At 45.7% G+C, this 17,868-nt stretch overlaps 1 protein-coding gene across 1 annotated transcript in view; it reads right to left on the reverse strand.

Moving 5' to 3' along the window:
- Window positions 1–298: 298 nt before the first annotated feature.
- Window positions 299–17,868, reverse strand: part of LOC142583696 (sodium-dependent phosphate transport protein 2B-like) — a 30,019-nt gene continuing 12,449 nt past the window's right edge. The window contains exons 4-7 of the mRNA XM_075694184.1: window positions 17,263–17,405; window positions 12,303–12,637; window positions 9,475–9,676; window positions 299–1,042 (exon numbers count right to left, since the gene is read on the reverse strand). Coding sequence (XP_075550299.1) covers window positions 839–1,042; window positions 9,475–9,676; window positions 12,303–12,637; window positions 17,263–17,405 — 884 coding nt within the window. The 3' untranslated portion in view covers window positions 299–838. The remainder of the gene's footprint in view (window positions 1,043–9,474; window positions 9,677–12,302; window positions 12,638–17,262; window positions 17,406–17,868) is intronic.

Genomic DNA, 17,868 nt, shown 5'->3' on the forward strand with positions numbered 1-17,868 from the left:
CCGAATACAACGTGTACCATTAATTATATATATATATATATATATATATATATATATGATGAGGCACTTTTCCCAGCCTTTCCTCTTCTCAACAGACCCCCCCCCCCCCCGCTTTGGCCACTGGGCAGTTGTCATAATATTGCCTAACTGAAAGGAACGCCACGTAGGTCAAGTTCCTTGTATATATACCAAGTTTTTCCCAAAAATATATATCTTTTATCGTCAAATAAGAGGGCCGAGCGCATGGTCAATGTGTTTTCAGTGTGCAAAAGTAGTAAGAACAAGCAGACAAGCCGTGAGCTGCTACAAAGGTATCGTTTATATTTATTACCGCTGCGATGTATACAATAAGATAAAGCTCGCGTTATTACAACAGCAGAATATGTCGTGTCTTATTGCTGCTGCACGAACTCGACGGGAAAGCATCGAGAGTGGATGCCTAAAAAACCGCGGGTGTTTGTGGAACGTACCTCGTCTTGACTGCTCACTTCGTCTATAATCGCTTTCCTTTTTGCAGCTGTTGAATGAAGGGACAATACGATGCATAAATCTCTTTCCAAGCCACTTTGCCAGCGTTTCGTCTAGCGTGGACTCACGTTATCATGAGACTCGGAAACAAGTGGCGTAACGCTTACGTGGAGGCTAAGGAGCCTTCAAACACACGCGTATACTTCGTTTGAACGTGTGTTTGCGTGTAGCCTTCCCCGTAATGACGACTTAAAAAAAACTGTCTGTCTGTCATATCATTCGACGATAAGCAATGTGCTGTTATTAAATCAGGGTGCGCACACTGAGCGGGTCTAGAAACGTGCGCATGCGCAAACAGGAGGGGGCGCCTCTACGGAGAATCGTTGAGAACTTCGACGGGAAGGTTCGCCTGAGGTTCGGAGATGAAGGACATCTCATTGAGGAAGACCTGGAAGAAAGGCACGCGCTCCAAGTGGCGCTTGAAGAAGCGGTCTATGGGCGCCAGCGAGTGCATCCACTGGGGCAGGAAGTCCCAACTTTGGAGCAGCACAGGCAGCAGGTCCGGCCATTTATCCTGGAGCAGCAATCGAAAAAGAGGACAGTAAACAGCGCGGGCGCATTTCAATCAATCAATCAATCAATCAATCAATCAATCAATCAATCAATCAATCAATCAATCAATCAATCAATCAATCAATCAATTTTATTTTTGCCTATTTTAATAGACAGAGGAGGGTGGATTAAAGCTGCCGTTCTATAGTACAGGGCCAGTAGAGGCTGCAGAGAGGGGGCGGGGGGCTTTTCATGCGATAAAATGAAACGTGATTTAAAGAGCAAAAACAATAAAAACTTATTGGCACTCTTTAATCTACAATGCCATGTGCACACAAACGTGCGCCATAGAACTGCTTCCTGAATATTGTTTTGTCAGATTCCGTAGCGATTTCAATCATGCGCCTACAAACTACTATTATCTTAACATTTTCCCCAAACACCACATCACCAACGGCCGTGGTAGCTTAGTGGTTGTAGCGCTGTACTGCTGAGCTCGAGTTTGCGGGCTCAAGCCCCGCCGTGGTGGCCGCATTTTGACAGGGACGAAATGCAAAAACGCTCGGTGTGCTCACACTTATAGGTGCATGCTAAAGAACCCCAGGGGGCCAAAGTTAATCCGGATACATCCACTGCGGCGCACTGAATGATCATGTGTCTTTGGCACATACAGCACCAGAACATAATTTCTTAACACACTACCAGAAAAAACATATCGCAAAAGAACTTTATCTTGTGTTTATTCTTTACTAAACAGGCACATTCATATCTCTGTCGACGAAACGTACTTTTAGTGAACTTTCAGAATGTCGCCAATTCTTTTTGTACCGCTATGTAAATCACCGCCGTGCCTCGTTAGTGTTTATTATATTAAAATGTTCCTCTAGTGCATTACGCGTGTCTGCATGCATTCCACTATACTGCTTCTGTAAAAAATTCTGCATGCGTCATAAATCCTTAAAATCGTGGAATCCTGTTATGAAGATCTAAGCTGCATGCTCACCCTGTCTACTTTTGTCACCTTCGTTTACATGATGCTGTGGCGCTTTTACATTGAAAACACCTGAGCTCTTTTTCACAAAGTTATCACGTGAGGCGTAACGGGGATTTTCAGCCACTGCGTGCACCTGCGAATCATGTTAGCTCAATTACTTCGAGGAACAACATTGCGCCAATAAAAAGAAAAAAAATCGAAAAAGAAGTTGGTAGCTTCACCTGAAGGACAAAACACTTACTGCGGTAGCAAGATTTAGCGTTGCCGCTTGAAATTTTCGGACGCTGTTTTAACTATGTGCCGTTTCGACTAACAGGGACGTGACATACGTGCGTGAGCCAAAATTCCTGGCACCCTTGAAAGTTTCAACACTCCGTGAAAGGTGTGGAATCACGTTGCACCCACTACACTGCCAGTAAAGAGCAGCGCCTGTAAAATAACATTGCTCTCGGGTTTCAACACTGAAACTGCTTGGCGCTTTAGATGTTTAATAGTCTAAACAGATTTTTAAAGAAAAGGCGCGCGCTGTGAATGTTATGTTCAGAGGACATTTGTTTTTCAGGGCTGCCATTCTAAAAGTCTCAGCAATAATTTGTTCAAGAACGTAAGACCTGGTATGAGCAACTTTAGTGATTGAATGGTGTAACAACATAACCCGCATATACGACAGCGATAAACATACATCACACGCATGCCTAATTACCTTCGGAGCCCCGCGGCAACGCGGACAGCGATACTGATGACGACGGCGAAAATTCGCTTGTAGTTTTGTTACGTTCTACCGGCCAAAGGTCGGCAGCTACGCGATCAAATCCAGGCTGATTCGCAGAGCAAAAAGACGACGCTTTATTTCCAGCTCGGAAATATATATAGAAGAGAAAAGAAAGAAAGGAAAGAGGGACCATCGACGCATGCGCGGAGAGGCGCACGTGGCTCCGAATAGGTGATCTGCAGCATTCCTTTCCCATAGTAGCCGTAGCGCTCCACTGGCTTTCTGGTTCTTGTGGACCGACGTAGGTCAGGAACAGGCCCTTCGGGAAGGTCTTGAGCCTCGTATTTCGGTGCCCCTAAGGTGGTTGGAGGTGATTCCTCGGGACTTGATATTTCTATGCTTCCGTCTGTGTCTGATGAACGTTTCCGGATCTGGTCGACATGGCGTCGAACGACACCGTCCTCGGTAGCCACAGTGACTAAACGGGCACCACTCGTCGACTTTACATTGCCTGGTGTGCACTTTTCTCCTATGCCGTAGTTGCGCACATAGACGGCATCTTCAGGGGCGAAGTACCAACTGGCGGAATCAGCCGCTGGATTCTTGGGCTTTTCGTGGCTCCTGGGAGGAAGACACATATCTAGTCTTGTACGCAAACGGTGCCCAAGAAGAAGTTCAGACGGTGAAAACCCTGAAGCCTGTTGCGAATCTCTGTAGTTACAAAGAATTCTAGCCAAAGCAGTGTCCAACTCCACACCAGGCATTCTCGTCAAGCCCTCCTTGATAGTTCTCACGGCCCGTTCGCGAGACCATTGCTTTGAGGGTGATAAGGTGGGGTGCGAATATGCTCGATTCCATTTTTCCGCACAAATACAGCAAACTCTGAACCGGTAAAGCGCGTACCGTTATCCGTAACTATGGTGCGGGGCAACCCAAACCTGCTAAACAAGGCTCGCATGCAATCGGCAGTTGCATTAGCGGTTGCTCGAGATACTGGGACGGCTTCTATCCAATGGCTGCGTGCGTCGACGATTACCAACAACATCTTGCTTGCAATGGGCCCTGCGTAGTGGGCATGCAGCCGTGACCACCTCTCTCGCGAAATCGGCCAGCTAACGGGGTTCCGTGCAGGTGGCATGGGCAGAGCCGGCACGCAGCTTCGGCAGTCTGAGACCATTCTACAAATGTCTCGATCTAGACCTGGCCACCAAAATCTAGCCCTCGCCCTTGTCTTCATGGTAGACGCCCCCTGATGAGACTCGTGCAGCATCTTCAACAGTTTCTCACGCGCCTCACTTGGTATCACCACACGATGGCCCCAGTACAACAGCCCCTTCTCTACAGACAACTCGTGTCGCCTTTTCCAGAATTCCGCCATTTCTCTGCAGTCATATTCTACGACGGAGGGCCACCCTTCAGTCACGTACCTGCATATCGTTTGCAAAAAACCGTCAGCTGCTGCGAGTGCTTCAATCGCTTGGTGGGAAACCGCTGGCTGGTCCCATTCGTCTATGATAAGCACCATTTCCGACAGAGCTTCGGTTTCCGCTAGCGGCTCCTGCAGCGATTGAGGCAAACGGCTTAGAGCGTCAGAAATTAGCATCTGTGTGGCAGGTTTACAGATCAGCTTGTACTGGTATGCAATTTGTAAATCCTCTTGGGGATGACACAAACAGGGGAGCCAGTATCGATGTCCATCATTATTTCGATGCCATTCCACGCAAACGCTTTCCTGATGGGCGGTATGAGAGAGCACGTGGTGGTCACGTACCTGATTTTTGACGTCCTGCTTTCACTCTCTCCGGTTTCCGTCACCTGAGCAGTTACTGCTAGCATTTTGCTTGTTTCATTTGCCGCACACATTCTCACTAAATGCCCTGGCCGTGCACACTTGTAACATTTGCGCTTGATTAGTCGACAAGCATTGGTCTTGTGACCACGCTTACCGCAAAATTTGCATTGTTACGCGCCTTGCGACTTCGCGCGCGATTCGTATTGACCAGAGAGCTTTAGCAATCTTGCTTGTTCTTGGTCCGTACTAATACCTTGCGAATCGCGTTCAGCGCTCTCTGAGGCAAGGGCAAGAGCCTCGGCTTCTTCAAGATTCAGATCTTTCTTCGCTAGCAGCTGCTTCTGCACATTCTTGGATCTGACGCCGCACACAATACGGTCCCTTATTGTTCTGTCATTCTGTCCAGCATAGTTCCAAAATTGCAGTTGTGTGCCATCTGGCGTATTGCCACTATGAATGCATGTACAGATTCCACTTCTTGCTGGCAGCGATGGAAGAACTTGAACCTTTCAGAAATTTCATTCGGTAGCGGTCGTAGTAGCTGTTTAACGTCTGCACAACTTCTTTGTAGGTGAGGGCGTTAGGCTTTCGCGGGGCTACCTTTCCGCTCAAAATTTCTGTTGTCCTTATTTCAAGCGCAGCTACCAGCAGGGCTCCTTGCTTAGCATCGTCCTTCACATCAGTCGCTTCTAAATAGTCTTCAATATTGGCTAGGTACACCTGCCACTTATCTTTTTGTCTTCAAATTCCTGTAGCCTGTGTGCCATGGTCGGAGGTGGGCTCCTTCTTCTGGGCTTCCTTGCTGCAGCAGAATCCTCGTCGCCACTGTTACGTTCTACTGGCCAAAGGCCGGCAGCTACGCGATGAAATCCAGGCCGATTCGCAGAGCAAAAAGACGACTCTATTTCCAGCTCGGGAATATATATAGAAGAGAAAAGAGAGAAAGAAGGAAAGAGGGACCATCGACGCATGCGCGGAGAGGCGCATGCGTCCGAATAGGTTATCTGCAGCAAGTTTGAAGTTTATTGAATACTTAGTGCAGATAACAGTGTCCATATAAATGCTGTCGCAATAAATTATTTGTGTACTAAAGCTGATAGATTTATGCAATGCCGCTTCTCTTTCGAACCCATAAAGAGAGCAGTAATAGAGAGGTTTACGTTAGGGGAAGAAGGCACTTTGAACAACCAGGAACGCAACCTAGTGCTAGGGTGGTGCTGTTGCCCAAGAAAAACGCAAGGCTCCTGCGTCCTCTAATCTAAACCTCTCAGATAAAGTTTGCAACCGCTGAGTTGCGTCCTTCTTGGTACGGCATATTTTCTAGTGTACAACATAGAAATTTCGAAGAGCAACGGACAGCAGAGGAGGCATATACAAGCGCTTTCCGCTGATCTTGCCTAGTTCATACACAAATGGATTCGAAAATATCAACTTTTGGTCATCCGCAGTGTAGAGACGTATGTCCTCGGTGGAGTAAGAGTAGCACGGTCATAACGATGGCACGGGAAAGAATAATCATCGGTATGCTAGGCCTTCGGTTTCGTTACATGTTAGTTAACAAACTAAACTTTATAGTAAGCTTTTGCTTGGGGCCAACTCCAAGTTCTGAATGCAGGTAAACCGCAGAAACCCTTTTATGAGGCAACCGCTGGACGACTACAAGTGAAATATATTAAATTTAATGGCGAAAGTTAAACCGTAGCAACTTTAGGAAGCACAGTTTTGGTTGAAGACCCCTCGATTACTTCACGAAAGTTGCCGAAAACCCAAAAGTCTGAATAAAAAAATAGAAGCACGAAGTTAACCAAGACTATAACTCCGCACCAAAATTATATATCGCAGTTCTGCAAGCTGCGTTTGTTGGAGCATCCCATGTGGCCAAACGGCATATAAGAATTTAAAGCTTACGTTACATTCCTGCCATGCTCACGAGGGTTTCAGGGTCTGCATCCTGACAAACGAGTGGCATATTTCAAAGTGATGTATAATGCATCGTTTTCGTTCACATTAGAATTGTTAATGGGTTCTGTTCAGAATATCCATATTCGATTTTCGCTATGGCTATTTCTGACTGTCTTGGAGTTGAAAACTTCGTTCTTGATTTTTTTAAAATCTTGCGATCTTCACAAATTTTCCTAAAACGAGCGCGCAAAGTATTTTAACAGAACAGCTCTTCTACAACTAGTTTCGGTTTGGCTTCAACGATGTCGTTACGCAGGTCGTGGTAACGTGAAGGCAGCACAACGCGACGTCTTGACACTTGTTCGCCTCCTATGGCGCTGCTCGCTCTGAGGGCCGGTGTCGCAGCATAGCAGACGACCCGGCGAATGGTGACACGTCGTGATGTTCTCCTGCCACGTGACCACCACTTCAATCATGACATCGTGGTAGAAGTGCAACCAAAACTGGCTGTACAAAAAGCTACCATGTTAAAGTATTTAAGACACTCTGAGGCTTACAAGTATTTTTTTCTAGTGTTTACAAATAACGGACTTTCATTCAACCGTATAATCAATATACTAAATTTTCAGCTCAATACGCCTTGAAAATTAGCTCGGGGTCTACTCCGATGCCGCCTTTGAAACATGTAAAATGCACAAATTATTTTATGAGACAACCCAACGGCCGCTTTACATGACATTTGTTCCATTTTAACGCGAATCTTTAAAGCGAATTTAGTAACTGCAACAAGAAGAATTTTGGTTTATTGCATGGATTTATTTACAAATGTTCCTAAATATCGGTAAGTTTTAAAAAACGAATCCTGAAGTTTGCAAATTTGCATCTTTGAACCGAAAAGAGATATCGCAGTTTTGTCAACTGTATCAGTTACAGCATCTATAGCGCGAAAACTTTATATTTTAATTTACAGCTCATGCGGATTTGGTGCAATGTTTACAAGCGTTTTCCATACGTCCAGCTGACAAATTGACGATATATGTAACAGGGTCGTGAAACGCAATTTATCCGCATTAGATGTATTATTAGGTACAATTTACATAATTGTAATATTGTCATGTTGAAATGACGATGTAGAAAACAGACCCAGAACTGCGAGTCACAAAACTAACTTTTTATTGGGCTTACTTAAGCCCACAATACCCGCCGTGGTTGCTCAGTGGCTATGGTGTTGGGCTGCTGAGCACGAGGTCGCGGGATCAAATCCCGGCCACGGCGGCCGCATTTCGATGGGGGCGAAATGCGAAAACACCCGTGTGCTTAGATTTAGGTGCACGTTAAAGAACCCCAGGTGGTCGAAATTTCCGGAGCCCTCCACTACGGCGTGCCTCATAATCAGAAAGTGGTTTTGGCGCGTAAAACCCCATAACTTAACTTGAGCCCACAAAAGCAAGTTACACTCAAAGCACAACGATAGCGGCGAACACAGTCGGCGATCGCATACATCTTATCTGCGGGGCAAGCGCGTAGGCTTTTGTGCATGAGTCGTCGAAGGTTCCAGAATAACCGCTGGTGTCCGCGTGTCTTTCAGAAAGCACTACACAACTCGCGCCGTGCATACAGTCAGATTGCGCAAGGTTCGGTGACAACAGACAACGGATTGCACCATCGATAACATTCGAGAAACTTGCGATGCATGCAGGCGCGTCCTGCGCTGAGCGTATAACGTTTAACCTCTGTTAGCCAGTGAAAAAGCGGCCACCCGAGAAAGATAAACAAGTACGCGTGTCAATATCTCTTTGCTAGATTGCGAATTTGTGCCAGCCCTGTTCTTGGAAACATTGTAATCTTTACCAATTTGTATGAAAAAGGATCGTATGAATAACTATCTACTTAATAAAATTTCCAGATTCTAACTTTCGTCGTAAATGCAACAAAACTCATCAATATTGGTGCAGTGGTTGTTGAGAAAAAAATAATTTATCCGTTAATATGTGTTTAGAAAGAAGCCCCCGACCAAAAGCTTCCTCTAAAGGGCAGATGTAACTCAGAAATTAACTTTTTATTTAGAGTAGAATTAACAGAGTAAGGTTATGTATTTATAGAGTTTAATCTCCTATTTTCGGACAAACTTCTGGTTCATCAAAGTGTTATTTATTTTCTGTAGTTGTAAATTGGAAACAGCATGCTCTCTTGTGAAAATTTAAACGTTCCTATCATGACTAATAGAGTAATATAAAATTGCCTACATTGTTTCCACATAGGGCACTGATCAGAAGGAAGGTAAAAATATCAGTTTCACTTTGTTATAAAAAGAAAATTATCTCAATTAATTTCTTGTAAAGTTTTTCGAGTGGTTTCATAAAAATGCACATAACAGACGTTATCGGAAATTGCTACCATATGTTACATAGTTCTGCAAACGGATGTGTAGAACTATCTAGGTATTACAATTTTTGGCAATCTTGGTTATGTGTATTTTGGGAGACTACTCGACAATGTTGAATGAATTCTGGGGTTTATTTTGAGGCACGCTGTAGTGGGGGAGGTACTCCGGATTAATTTTGACCACCACGGGATCTTTAACGTGACCCCAGCGCAAGAGACAGAGACTTCTTTGCATTTCGCCCCCATGGAAATGCGGCCACCACGGCCTGGATTTGATCCCACGACCTCGAGCTTATCAGCGCCACACCATAGGCGCTAAGCCATGGCGGCGCGCTGCTCGACAATGTTCTCAATAATGCCAAAGCAAAACAAAATTATTTTTTCATCTTCCTTGCAATCTGTGCTTCACGTGGAAGGTTGCAAGCTATTTTATAACACTCTCGTGATTATTACACAAAGTCACAGCCTTCACAAGAGACCAAACTTTTTCACTTCACGGCGGCGCAAAAAGAAATCTGAAAAGATTAATAAACTAAAAGAAACATGTTCTAAAATGGGAGAATAAACTCCATACAGGACACGAAATTCCATACACTTAGCTCGATTATTCATGAAAATCGATTCGTCAAGAAACCGGGTGAGAAACCACGCTGGCGACCGTGAACGTACCTGGAGCACGTTGATGATCGTCGTGACGATTACGCCGGTTATAAAGACGACCGTGATGATGCTGAACGGCACGTCGCCGAGCAGCGACAGCAGCAGCGCCGCCAGCGGAATGACGCAGAACATCAGCAGCAGGTAGAAGAGCACGAACCAGCGGTACTTGGCGCCTGTCTCGCCCAGCCGTCGCGCGATGAACAGCGGTACTCTGCGAGCAGCATTGCGCGCGCTGTGAGGCTCACTCTACTGGCACAACCGGAAAGGCGGTCCTGCGATTCCGATCCCGCCCACGGCGGGACGCGCCCGTTACTTTTGCACACAAGCCACGACCGAAAAAATGCAGTGAGTCTTCCCTTTCCCCTTTGATCTTAGCGTTCGTTGTGTGCTCAGATGAGAAAGCCACCGTTTGTGACTACGATAATTGAATATGCCCCTGGGCTCACCACCATGCACATAAGCGGTAATTGCTTGGACGGCTGGATGGACGAATGGAATTGATGAATGGTTCAATGGTTGGAATGGGTGATTGGATCGATGGATGGAATTGATGGATGGAATTGATGGATGGATGGATGGATGGATGGATGGATGGATGGATGGATGGATGGATGGATGGATGGATGGATGGATGGACTATGGCACTTTTGAGCTCGGCAAAGAAAACATTGAATACGACAGGAATGCATGAGTCATCATGCACCGTGCATGCATGAGTCATCAGTCATCATGCAATTGCACTCCATGTGTCCCCATGTACGCGTGGTATGCTAAACAAACCACGCGTTTACGTCAACCTTCCAGTCTCTTCGGGTTTCGATGACCATACAATACAAAACTGAGCGATGGGGTACCATCGACCGCTTTCAGCAAATGCGGCCCGCGTTACGTGACTACCACGTTTGCGCGCGGGAGAAACAAATGTGGACCCGCTGTCTGTGTGTTCTGTAGTGCGTGCGTTGAGGAGAAGCAAAAAAAGAGGGATCGCTCTGGTTGAGAGACGTTACCTACGAGACCGAAAGACAGGCAGGCTTGTGGTATTGCATGCGCCGTAACGTTGTTCCAAGGGCAGATAGTTCGGCGAGCTGTCCCAACTTTCTACCGAGGGGAAAAGGATTCAATCGTTTGACATAAATTCGCCTCTGTTGAGCGGTGGCCGTGGCATTCTACTGCTGAACACCGAGGTCACGGGTTCGATTCCCGACAACACTTTCATAAGAGCGAAATGCAAGAAATGGTTCAGATGAACGATAAAGTACCCTAACTTGATAAAATGAAGCATGAGCCCTCTTTTTACGGCGTCACTCACCACCCACTCTCAAATGCAACTCACACTTCTGTGAATCAAATTTGACACTCAGTCCATTACTTCGCATTTAGCAGCGTATATATATATATATATATATGGGTGATGATATTTGAGTTTTACGAAATTAAAAAAACCGCCTGTTGTGGATAACAACATTCTTGTCCTTGATTTGGATTATTCGAGGCGGACATTATACTTGCACGAGAAATCTAAACAGATAATCAACTAACTGACGAAAACGGACTAAAGTTCTGAATTACTTTACGACACATTGAAATCTACGAATTGTAGCGCCTGGACAGTGTGCCTGGAGAATGTGAGACATTATAGAGCTTTAGTTTGTCAGCAAGCGTGCTGCTCTTGACGGGACACCAAGGTATATCGGAAGGTGGAGGCAGATGATGATAATTTATTGTCATCCCCTTTGAAACGGGGCGCTGACAAAAAGTCACATTGCCTGCTTTGTTAATCAGATATGATGTACATGCTTTTTATTCTACCATTTTGTGTACATCTCTTTAAAGGGACCCTAAATAGAAAAATGATTTCTTCTGCATCAGTAAATTACCTTTCTACGACACCAAAAACACCACTCTTCCACGATAAGACGCTTGGTAAGCCAGGAAAAGCGCACAAACAAAAGAACGGTGGCGACGCCTCCTTCAAGTTCCCGAACATGGTCGCTGTGACGTCATTGAGTTTGATGGGCCGACTAATTATATATAGCGGTACAGACTGACTGCATTGTGTTCCAAAGGCACCAAATATTCAACATGGCAAGTTTCGGAAACCTTTACTCAGTCAACGGGGTCCAAATGCGAAAACGTACTTTGGAATCCCTGACGTCACACTGACGTACCGGCGTCGGGGTTTCGGCGCGAAATTCAAATATTGGTACTTCGACCTTCATTTTCTCATCTACTATTGAAACTATTATATTGAAATGACTGCCTGCTGGGTTCTGAAACTGCTTTATTAGTCTAAACGGTTTTATTGTTTCGCTGTAGTGTCCCTTTAATTTTCTTTTTCATTTCCCCAAAACATGCCTGTAAGGGATCCGGCCTTATCAATATCTTTCCCGCTTTATCTTCACCGATACGCTAAACGATTCTTGCTTATCTAGACTGCGAACAAGTTGATGCTTCCATTCAGTTTAAATACGAGTAGCAACAACACTGGTAGCACCACCTTGAGGCACATAATTTGACCAGAAAGAACACAAAGCTATTGCAGTGACCTAGCATATTCCACTCGACTGCTGGTGTAAAGAGTCGGTAGCGACGTAATCGATAACATTAACTTCTTTTACAGTTTTTTTTTGTTGTTGTCGACAAGAACACTCACTCAACACACACACAAACAAAAGTAAAAGAAACATTTGAAACGTGTTGTAGTTGTATAAGGCGTTGTACTGCTACCGGTTACTGCTGTCCACAGCTCTGTTAACCCACTATGTCCCGTGAAGGGTAATACGTTTACGGACAAGGTAAATCTATCTACTGCGCAGTTGCAGGGACGTGCGTGTCACCTGAAGAACGGCACCGGATAGAAGAGCAGGATGCCGATGACGTTGAAGAACGTGTGGCACAGGGCGATCTGCAGCGCGTTCTGCCGAGTGACGGGGCTGCCGGCCAGGGCAGCCACGAGTCCCGTGGCCGTGGTGCCCACGTTGGAGCCCAGCGTGAGCGGATACACGCGCTCCAGGTCGAGCATGCCGAGCGCCGCAAAGGGCAAAAGTGCCGACGTGAACGCCGAGCTGCTCTGGAACACGAACGTTATCAGGCAGCCCAACAGGAGGCACAGGTAGCCGACCAGCATCGACGCCGGGAAACTGTACTCGCGGTTCACGCACACCGTCAGCACCTGTAGACGAGAGATTACGATGTAGGCTGAAGAGGAAAGCGTTGAAGGTGCGACTGTGTGGAGGAGAGGCGGTGACGGGCCGCGGCATGGCGCAGATCGAATGAAAGGGGCGCTGCTCAGACACAGGAGCTCATTCGCGTCACCATACTCTTCATCTGACGTCGTATGTTATGCCCTTCACAAGAAGCGGTAACTTAGCTCCGGCGACAAGAAAGGTTTGAGAATCTATTTGCACGTATAGAACGCATCGGAGCTAGGTAGAACTGTAAGCAACCCCAAATAGCAGCCGCTCGCGTAATAAGCCCGCTGGTTATGCGGGGTTTAGCAAATAGCTTCTGAACCAACGCCTTTTTCGACAGACCCAAGCGCAGTGTGCATAGCCGATAAGTCCGCAAATGGCCAAAAGCGTGGCTTAAAGTTGATGATCATTTCTTCAGTTAAAAGTGCAGTGAAGCTTTGTTCAGTCGTCACGGATGATTATTTACCATGAAAAAAGTATAAATCCTGCAGTGTCATGTGCCCAAACTACTATGTGATTACGAGGGAAAACACGGGAAGGCGGGAGATGAAAATTCAAGAGGATGAGCCAAACTAGAACAAGGTAAAAGCGGGAGCCAACGTTTCGACAAGTGGACTTGTCTTTTTCAAGGCGGCATATGCTTTCCTTGGCACAGTGTATATAGATAGGGTTCTTCTAAAGGCGAGAGGGGGTAAGGCGGGTGGGTACGACAACGACCGAAGGTCTGTCAGCGGCGAGGGTGTAGAATCCAGATTAAAGGGGTGCTATGCACAAGGCCGGCGACACGGCCGTGTGTCAGCCGGCGTGTCAACGGTCGCGTGCACAGCACCCCCCTATTATTTGCTTCGCTGGAGGTCCTGGGCTATTGTCTCTCTGAAAGAGATAATAAAAGGAGCGGCAGAAAACGGTGCTCATGAGAAAAAAATGACTGAAATGGAATAAATATATAAAAAATTAAATTATGGGGTTTTACGTGCCAAAACCACTTTCTGATTATGAGGCACGCCGTAGTGGAGGACTCCGGAAATTTCGACCACCTGGGGTTCTTTAACGTGCACCTAAATCTAAGTACACGGGTATTTCCGCATTTCGCCCCCATCGAAATGCGGCCGCCGCGGCCGGGATTCGATCCAGCGACCTCGTGCTCAGCAGCCCAACACCATAGCCACTGCGCAACCACGGCGGGTTAATATATATATATATATATATATATAAATAAATAGAAAAAAAGAAAGGGAGGGAAAAACACTAAGCAACCAAATGCGAATAACAAAGTGTTGTTGCCTATAACTTGAAATTTAGCATAGCGAACAGATTCTAAAGCTCCCTTTGAAACGCTTATGCCTATTGGTTGCAATGTCTTTAACTTATGGATAAGGTATGATCCTCGGTATTTTTATTCTCGTTCAGAACGCAAGTTTGACTCTAATATGTGCAGCTTAAGTTCACCAAAGTTATGGCCTGCTTGGTTGAAATGCTCGGCAACGGCTTTGAGAAGCTCTTTAGCTGTGTCTGCGCGATGTCCGTTTAATCTGACGTTCATTGATTGTCCCGTTTCATCGATATTTTGTTTCTTACAGAAGGAATATTCTAGCATATAAATCACATCGGAACTACTGCAAGTAAAGCTAGTCTTCACTTCGTGTGTACAACTATTTGGGGCGCTTTTAATTTTAAGGCCACTCTGAAGGTGCCTGCAGGTATTGCACCTAAGGCGACAACATGCTTTCATTACGGGCGAATATGTTGGCTCACTTTTGCGTGTACTAACATGTCCTTAAAGTTTCTGTTGCGATGATATGTAACACTTGGTACATCCGGGAACGCTTTTCTCAGACGCTCGTTACTTGATAATATTGGGTGGTATTTTCTAGGATGTTGTTTATGTTAGGGAGGGCATTAGAATATTTTGTTATAATAGCTGGCGGTCTGTCAGATTCTGGTCTAGGCTGTTTCTTAGCTAATTCCGATTGCCTCTCCAATCTTGACGCGACGTCATAAGCTCTGTCGAGAGTACCTTGTGGACAGTTTCCTTCTGCTAGCGTGGTTTTAAGTTCATTCAGTTGGCGGATGTAATCGTTATCTTTGCTGCAGATTTTTCTTATTCGTTTCGCATGTCCGACAAAAATTCCTTGCTTGCAGTTTTGCGGGTGATGACTGTTGTTGTCTAAATATTGCTGGCTATCCGTAGGCTTCCCGCAAAGTGTCATTCTCAGTTTTCTGTTCTCTATGTAGACCACGTCGTGTCGAGGAAGTTGATTTGACTAGGAGAGTGGTGAGCAGTAAATTATTTTTGGAGGCCAATGCAGTAGTCAACAAAGTTGACGGTTTTTAATAGCTTAAATAGCTGAAAGGTCATCAGCGGCTTTAAGTCGTCAGAAGGAATGAAGAGTGTCGATTTGCTGACCAAATATTATTTTAATACTCTGGTGAAAGCGATTGAAATGACTAATGAAGTTGGTTAACGCGATTGTACCGTGTTCCCATATTATAAGTATGTCGTCAATGCAACGCAGATAGGTGTGGGGTTTTAAAGTACAGGATTTCAACAGGCCTGCTTGAAGCTGTCCCATGAAAATATTGGCATACGTGGGAGCGAATAGTGTTTCTATGCTAGTGCTAAAAGTTTGCAGGTAGTGAACAGAACGAATTCGAAATAGTTGAGCGTGAGAACTAACCTAGGAGTGGCAGGTAAACTTCAGCAGCGTGCGCTTGTGGATTGACTGCGAGTGATTTCGATAGGGCTTCAATTTCTTCGCTCATGCGTATGTTAGTGTAAAGGGCAGAAACATCCAAAGTGACTAAAATAGCGCAGTCGGAAAGTATTTGGTTGGCGTTGATGCCATCGATAATTCGAAGAAAGTGCGGCGTGTGTTGAACAAAATATGGGAGGGTGGCGAGGATGTTTGACAGGTGGTGACTAAAGAATTTAGATAGTGACTGGGTAGGTGTGTTGTTATTAGACACTGTAGGCCGACCTAGGATTTCTGCTGTAAATATTGCTTCTACGGGAACCTTGTGTATTGGCGGAAGAAGATAAAAGCGGCCTGCTTCTTTGTTCTTGGGCATCATAAAGCGATTTAACATTGTGTGATTACTTTCCTGGACAGGAGCTCTGCTATAGTGCTTTGCACAGTATTGATGTAGTCTGAATTTGGGTTAGAGTCAAGTTTTCTGTAATGGGTATGGTTGCTCAGTTGTTTGGAGTCCTCACTCTTGTACTTTTCTATAGGCCAGATTACGATACTGCCGCCTTTGTCTGCTGGTTTTATTACAATGTCATTCCTTTTCGCGAGTTTTTTGAGGATTTCGTGCTGCGCGACGGACAAATTTTTATGTTTCTGGCAATGCCGCGCTGACTCTATTTTCCCTTTGAGATTAGCTTTATGTATAAAGCCAGGTCTGGGCACTATTTGGCTTCCGGTGTCCACGTGCTAGGTGGTCTAGGAGTGCCTCTATCCTGTTTTCCCACGTCCGGCCTACCGCAAAAGAACTCCTTGATGCGCATGCGTCTTGAACACTCTATTATATCTTTGTGGAGTTCGTATTCGTTTACTGCGTTGTTCGTGGGACAAAAAGTTAGACCACCTTTCAGCAGATCCTCCTCATTTGGGGCTTAGACTCTGGGACATGTTTACAACGTTGTTGCAGTGCTCTGGATGCTCGCTTGTAGCCCTATCGGTGGAGCTATATGCCGTAGGCGTTACATTAGTTTTCTTGGGTGGATCTGCAGCTCTAATACCTTAGTGCTGGAATTTATCTATTAGGCTTTTCTCGCTAGTTTCGACGAATTGTTCAAGTTCTCTTTTTTTCCGATTCAGATAAATTTACGCTGTCGAGCGGATTAGCAATTATCGTAAGTTGTTCCTGCAGTGTTCTTCGAGAATATCAAAGAGAGCGATGCATTTTTTAGGACAGCATTCAACTTCAATAATAGCCTGGAGTGTAAAGAGCCGAGGGCACATCTAACCTTAATTCTGAGACCTCTTGGGATTTTCCTCTCTTTAATACAGCTAATATAAGTTTTCAGGTGAAATCTGTAATTTGTTTGTTTGGCAGCGAGTTTGCGGAATCGGAGGAAAGGGCGAGATTTGTTGTTGCGGGTGCCATCCGTAGTGCGTGGTAGTCATTTCTGTTTGGCTCGGGCAGACCTCCAGGGTACCCAAACATGACTACGGGACACACCGTGAGGAGGTGCTTCAGAATAATTTTGATCACTTTAACCTCCGCATTCAGAAATGCAAATTAACTTGAAGCTCATGTTTGACTTGATATACATGACGCATGGTGCGAACGCGCCGAAGACGCTCATTGCGTTTCTTTTGGTGCGTTGACGACAGGCGTCGTTTAAACCAAGTCAATCATAGGCTTCAAATTAAGATGCATTCCTGAATACGGGGGTAAGTCAATGCGCTCTCAGCCGGCACAAGAGCGTTTTTTCGCATCCCGCTCGCCATCCAAATTTGGTGGCCGTGACCGGGGTCGAACTCGCGAACTTTTACTCCCGCTTTAGCTCGCCCTCTATACGGGACAAGGCTATAGCCACCAAGCTGTGCTGGTCACCCCACCGTACAGTCAGTGGAGTGCACGCAATGGGCATCCTCACCTTGACAACGTGGCTCTGCGTGAGTCCCGTGAGCACCTTGACCATGACGAAGAAACAGAGCAGGATGGTCATCACGGAAAGAGCGAAGCAACACGCTCCCGTCACCGCGTCGCTCATGTTCAGCCAGTTGAACAGCGCCGTGCCTGCGCGGTCAGTCATAATCAGTGTTCTTTTTTTGTTTTGCTCATCACGGTCCTCTCAGACGCGTCACTGTGGCTTATACTTGAATGAAGGGCGAGAAATGGTCACCACGCACAAACAAGGAGGAGAGCATGAAGCTTTAGTCATGCCATCTAGCTTTTCTTTCTTACTTTTGAAGGCACGTTCCTGCATACTGTATGAACTCTCGTATAATCGACGCTGAAGATTATTTTAATCCCTAGTTAAGTCACCTTTCAAAGGCTATTGCGTTCGCACATGTTCATAAGTTGCCTACTTCTGCAAAATTATACCACATTGCTTTCCGCAGGAGGCTCTGGTCTACACAATACATTATTCAAGATGTGTACCTCCGCTTGCGTCAGCTGGACTTACTTTGCTATCTGTGTATTGGCTGGATTGTAGCGGGACACCAAGCCCTTGTCAATTTGCTATGACAACTTTCTT

Source organism: Dermacentor variabilis, chromosome 5 (genome assembly GCF_050947875.1).
Source record: "Dermacentor variabilis isolate Ectoservices chromosome 5, ASM5094787v1, whole genome shotgun sequence".
Classification (NCBI taxonomy): Eukaryota; Metazoa; Arthropoda; class Arachnida; order Ixodida; family Ixodidae; genus Dermacentor; species Dermacentor variabilis.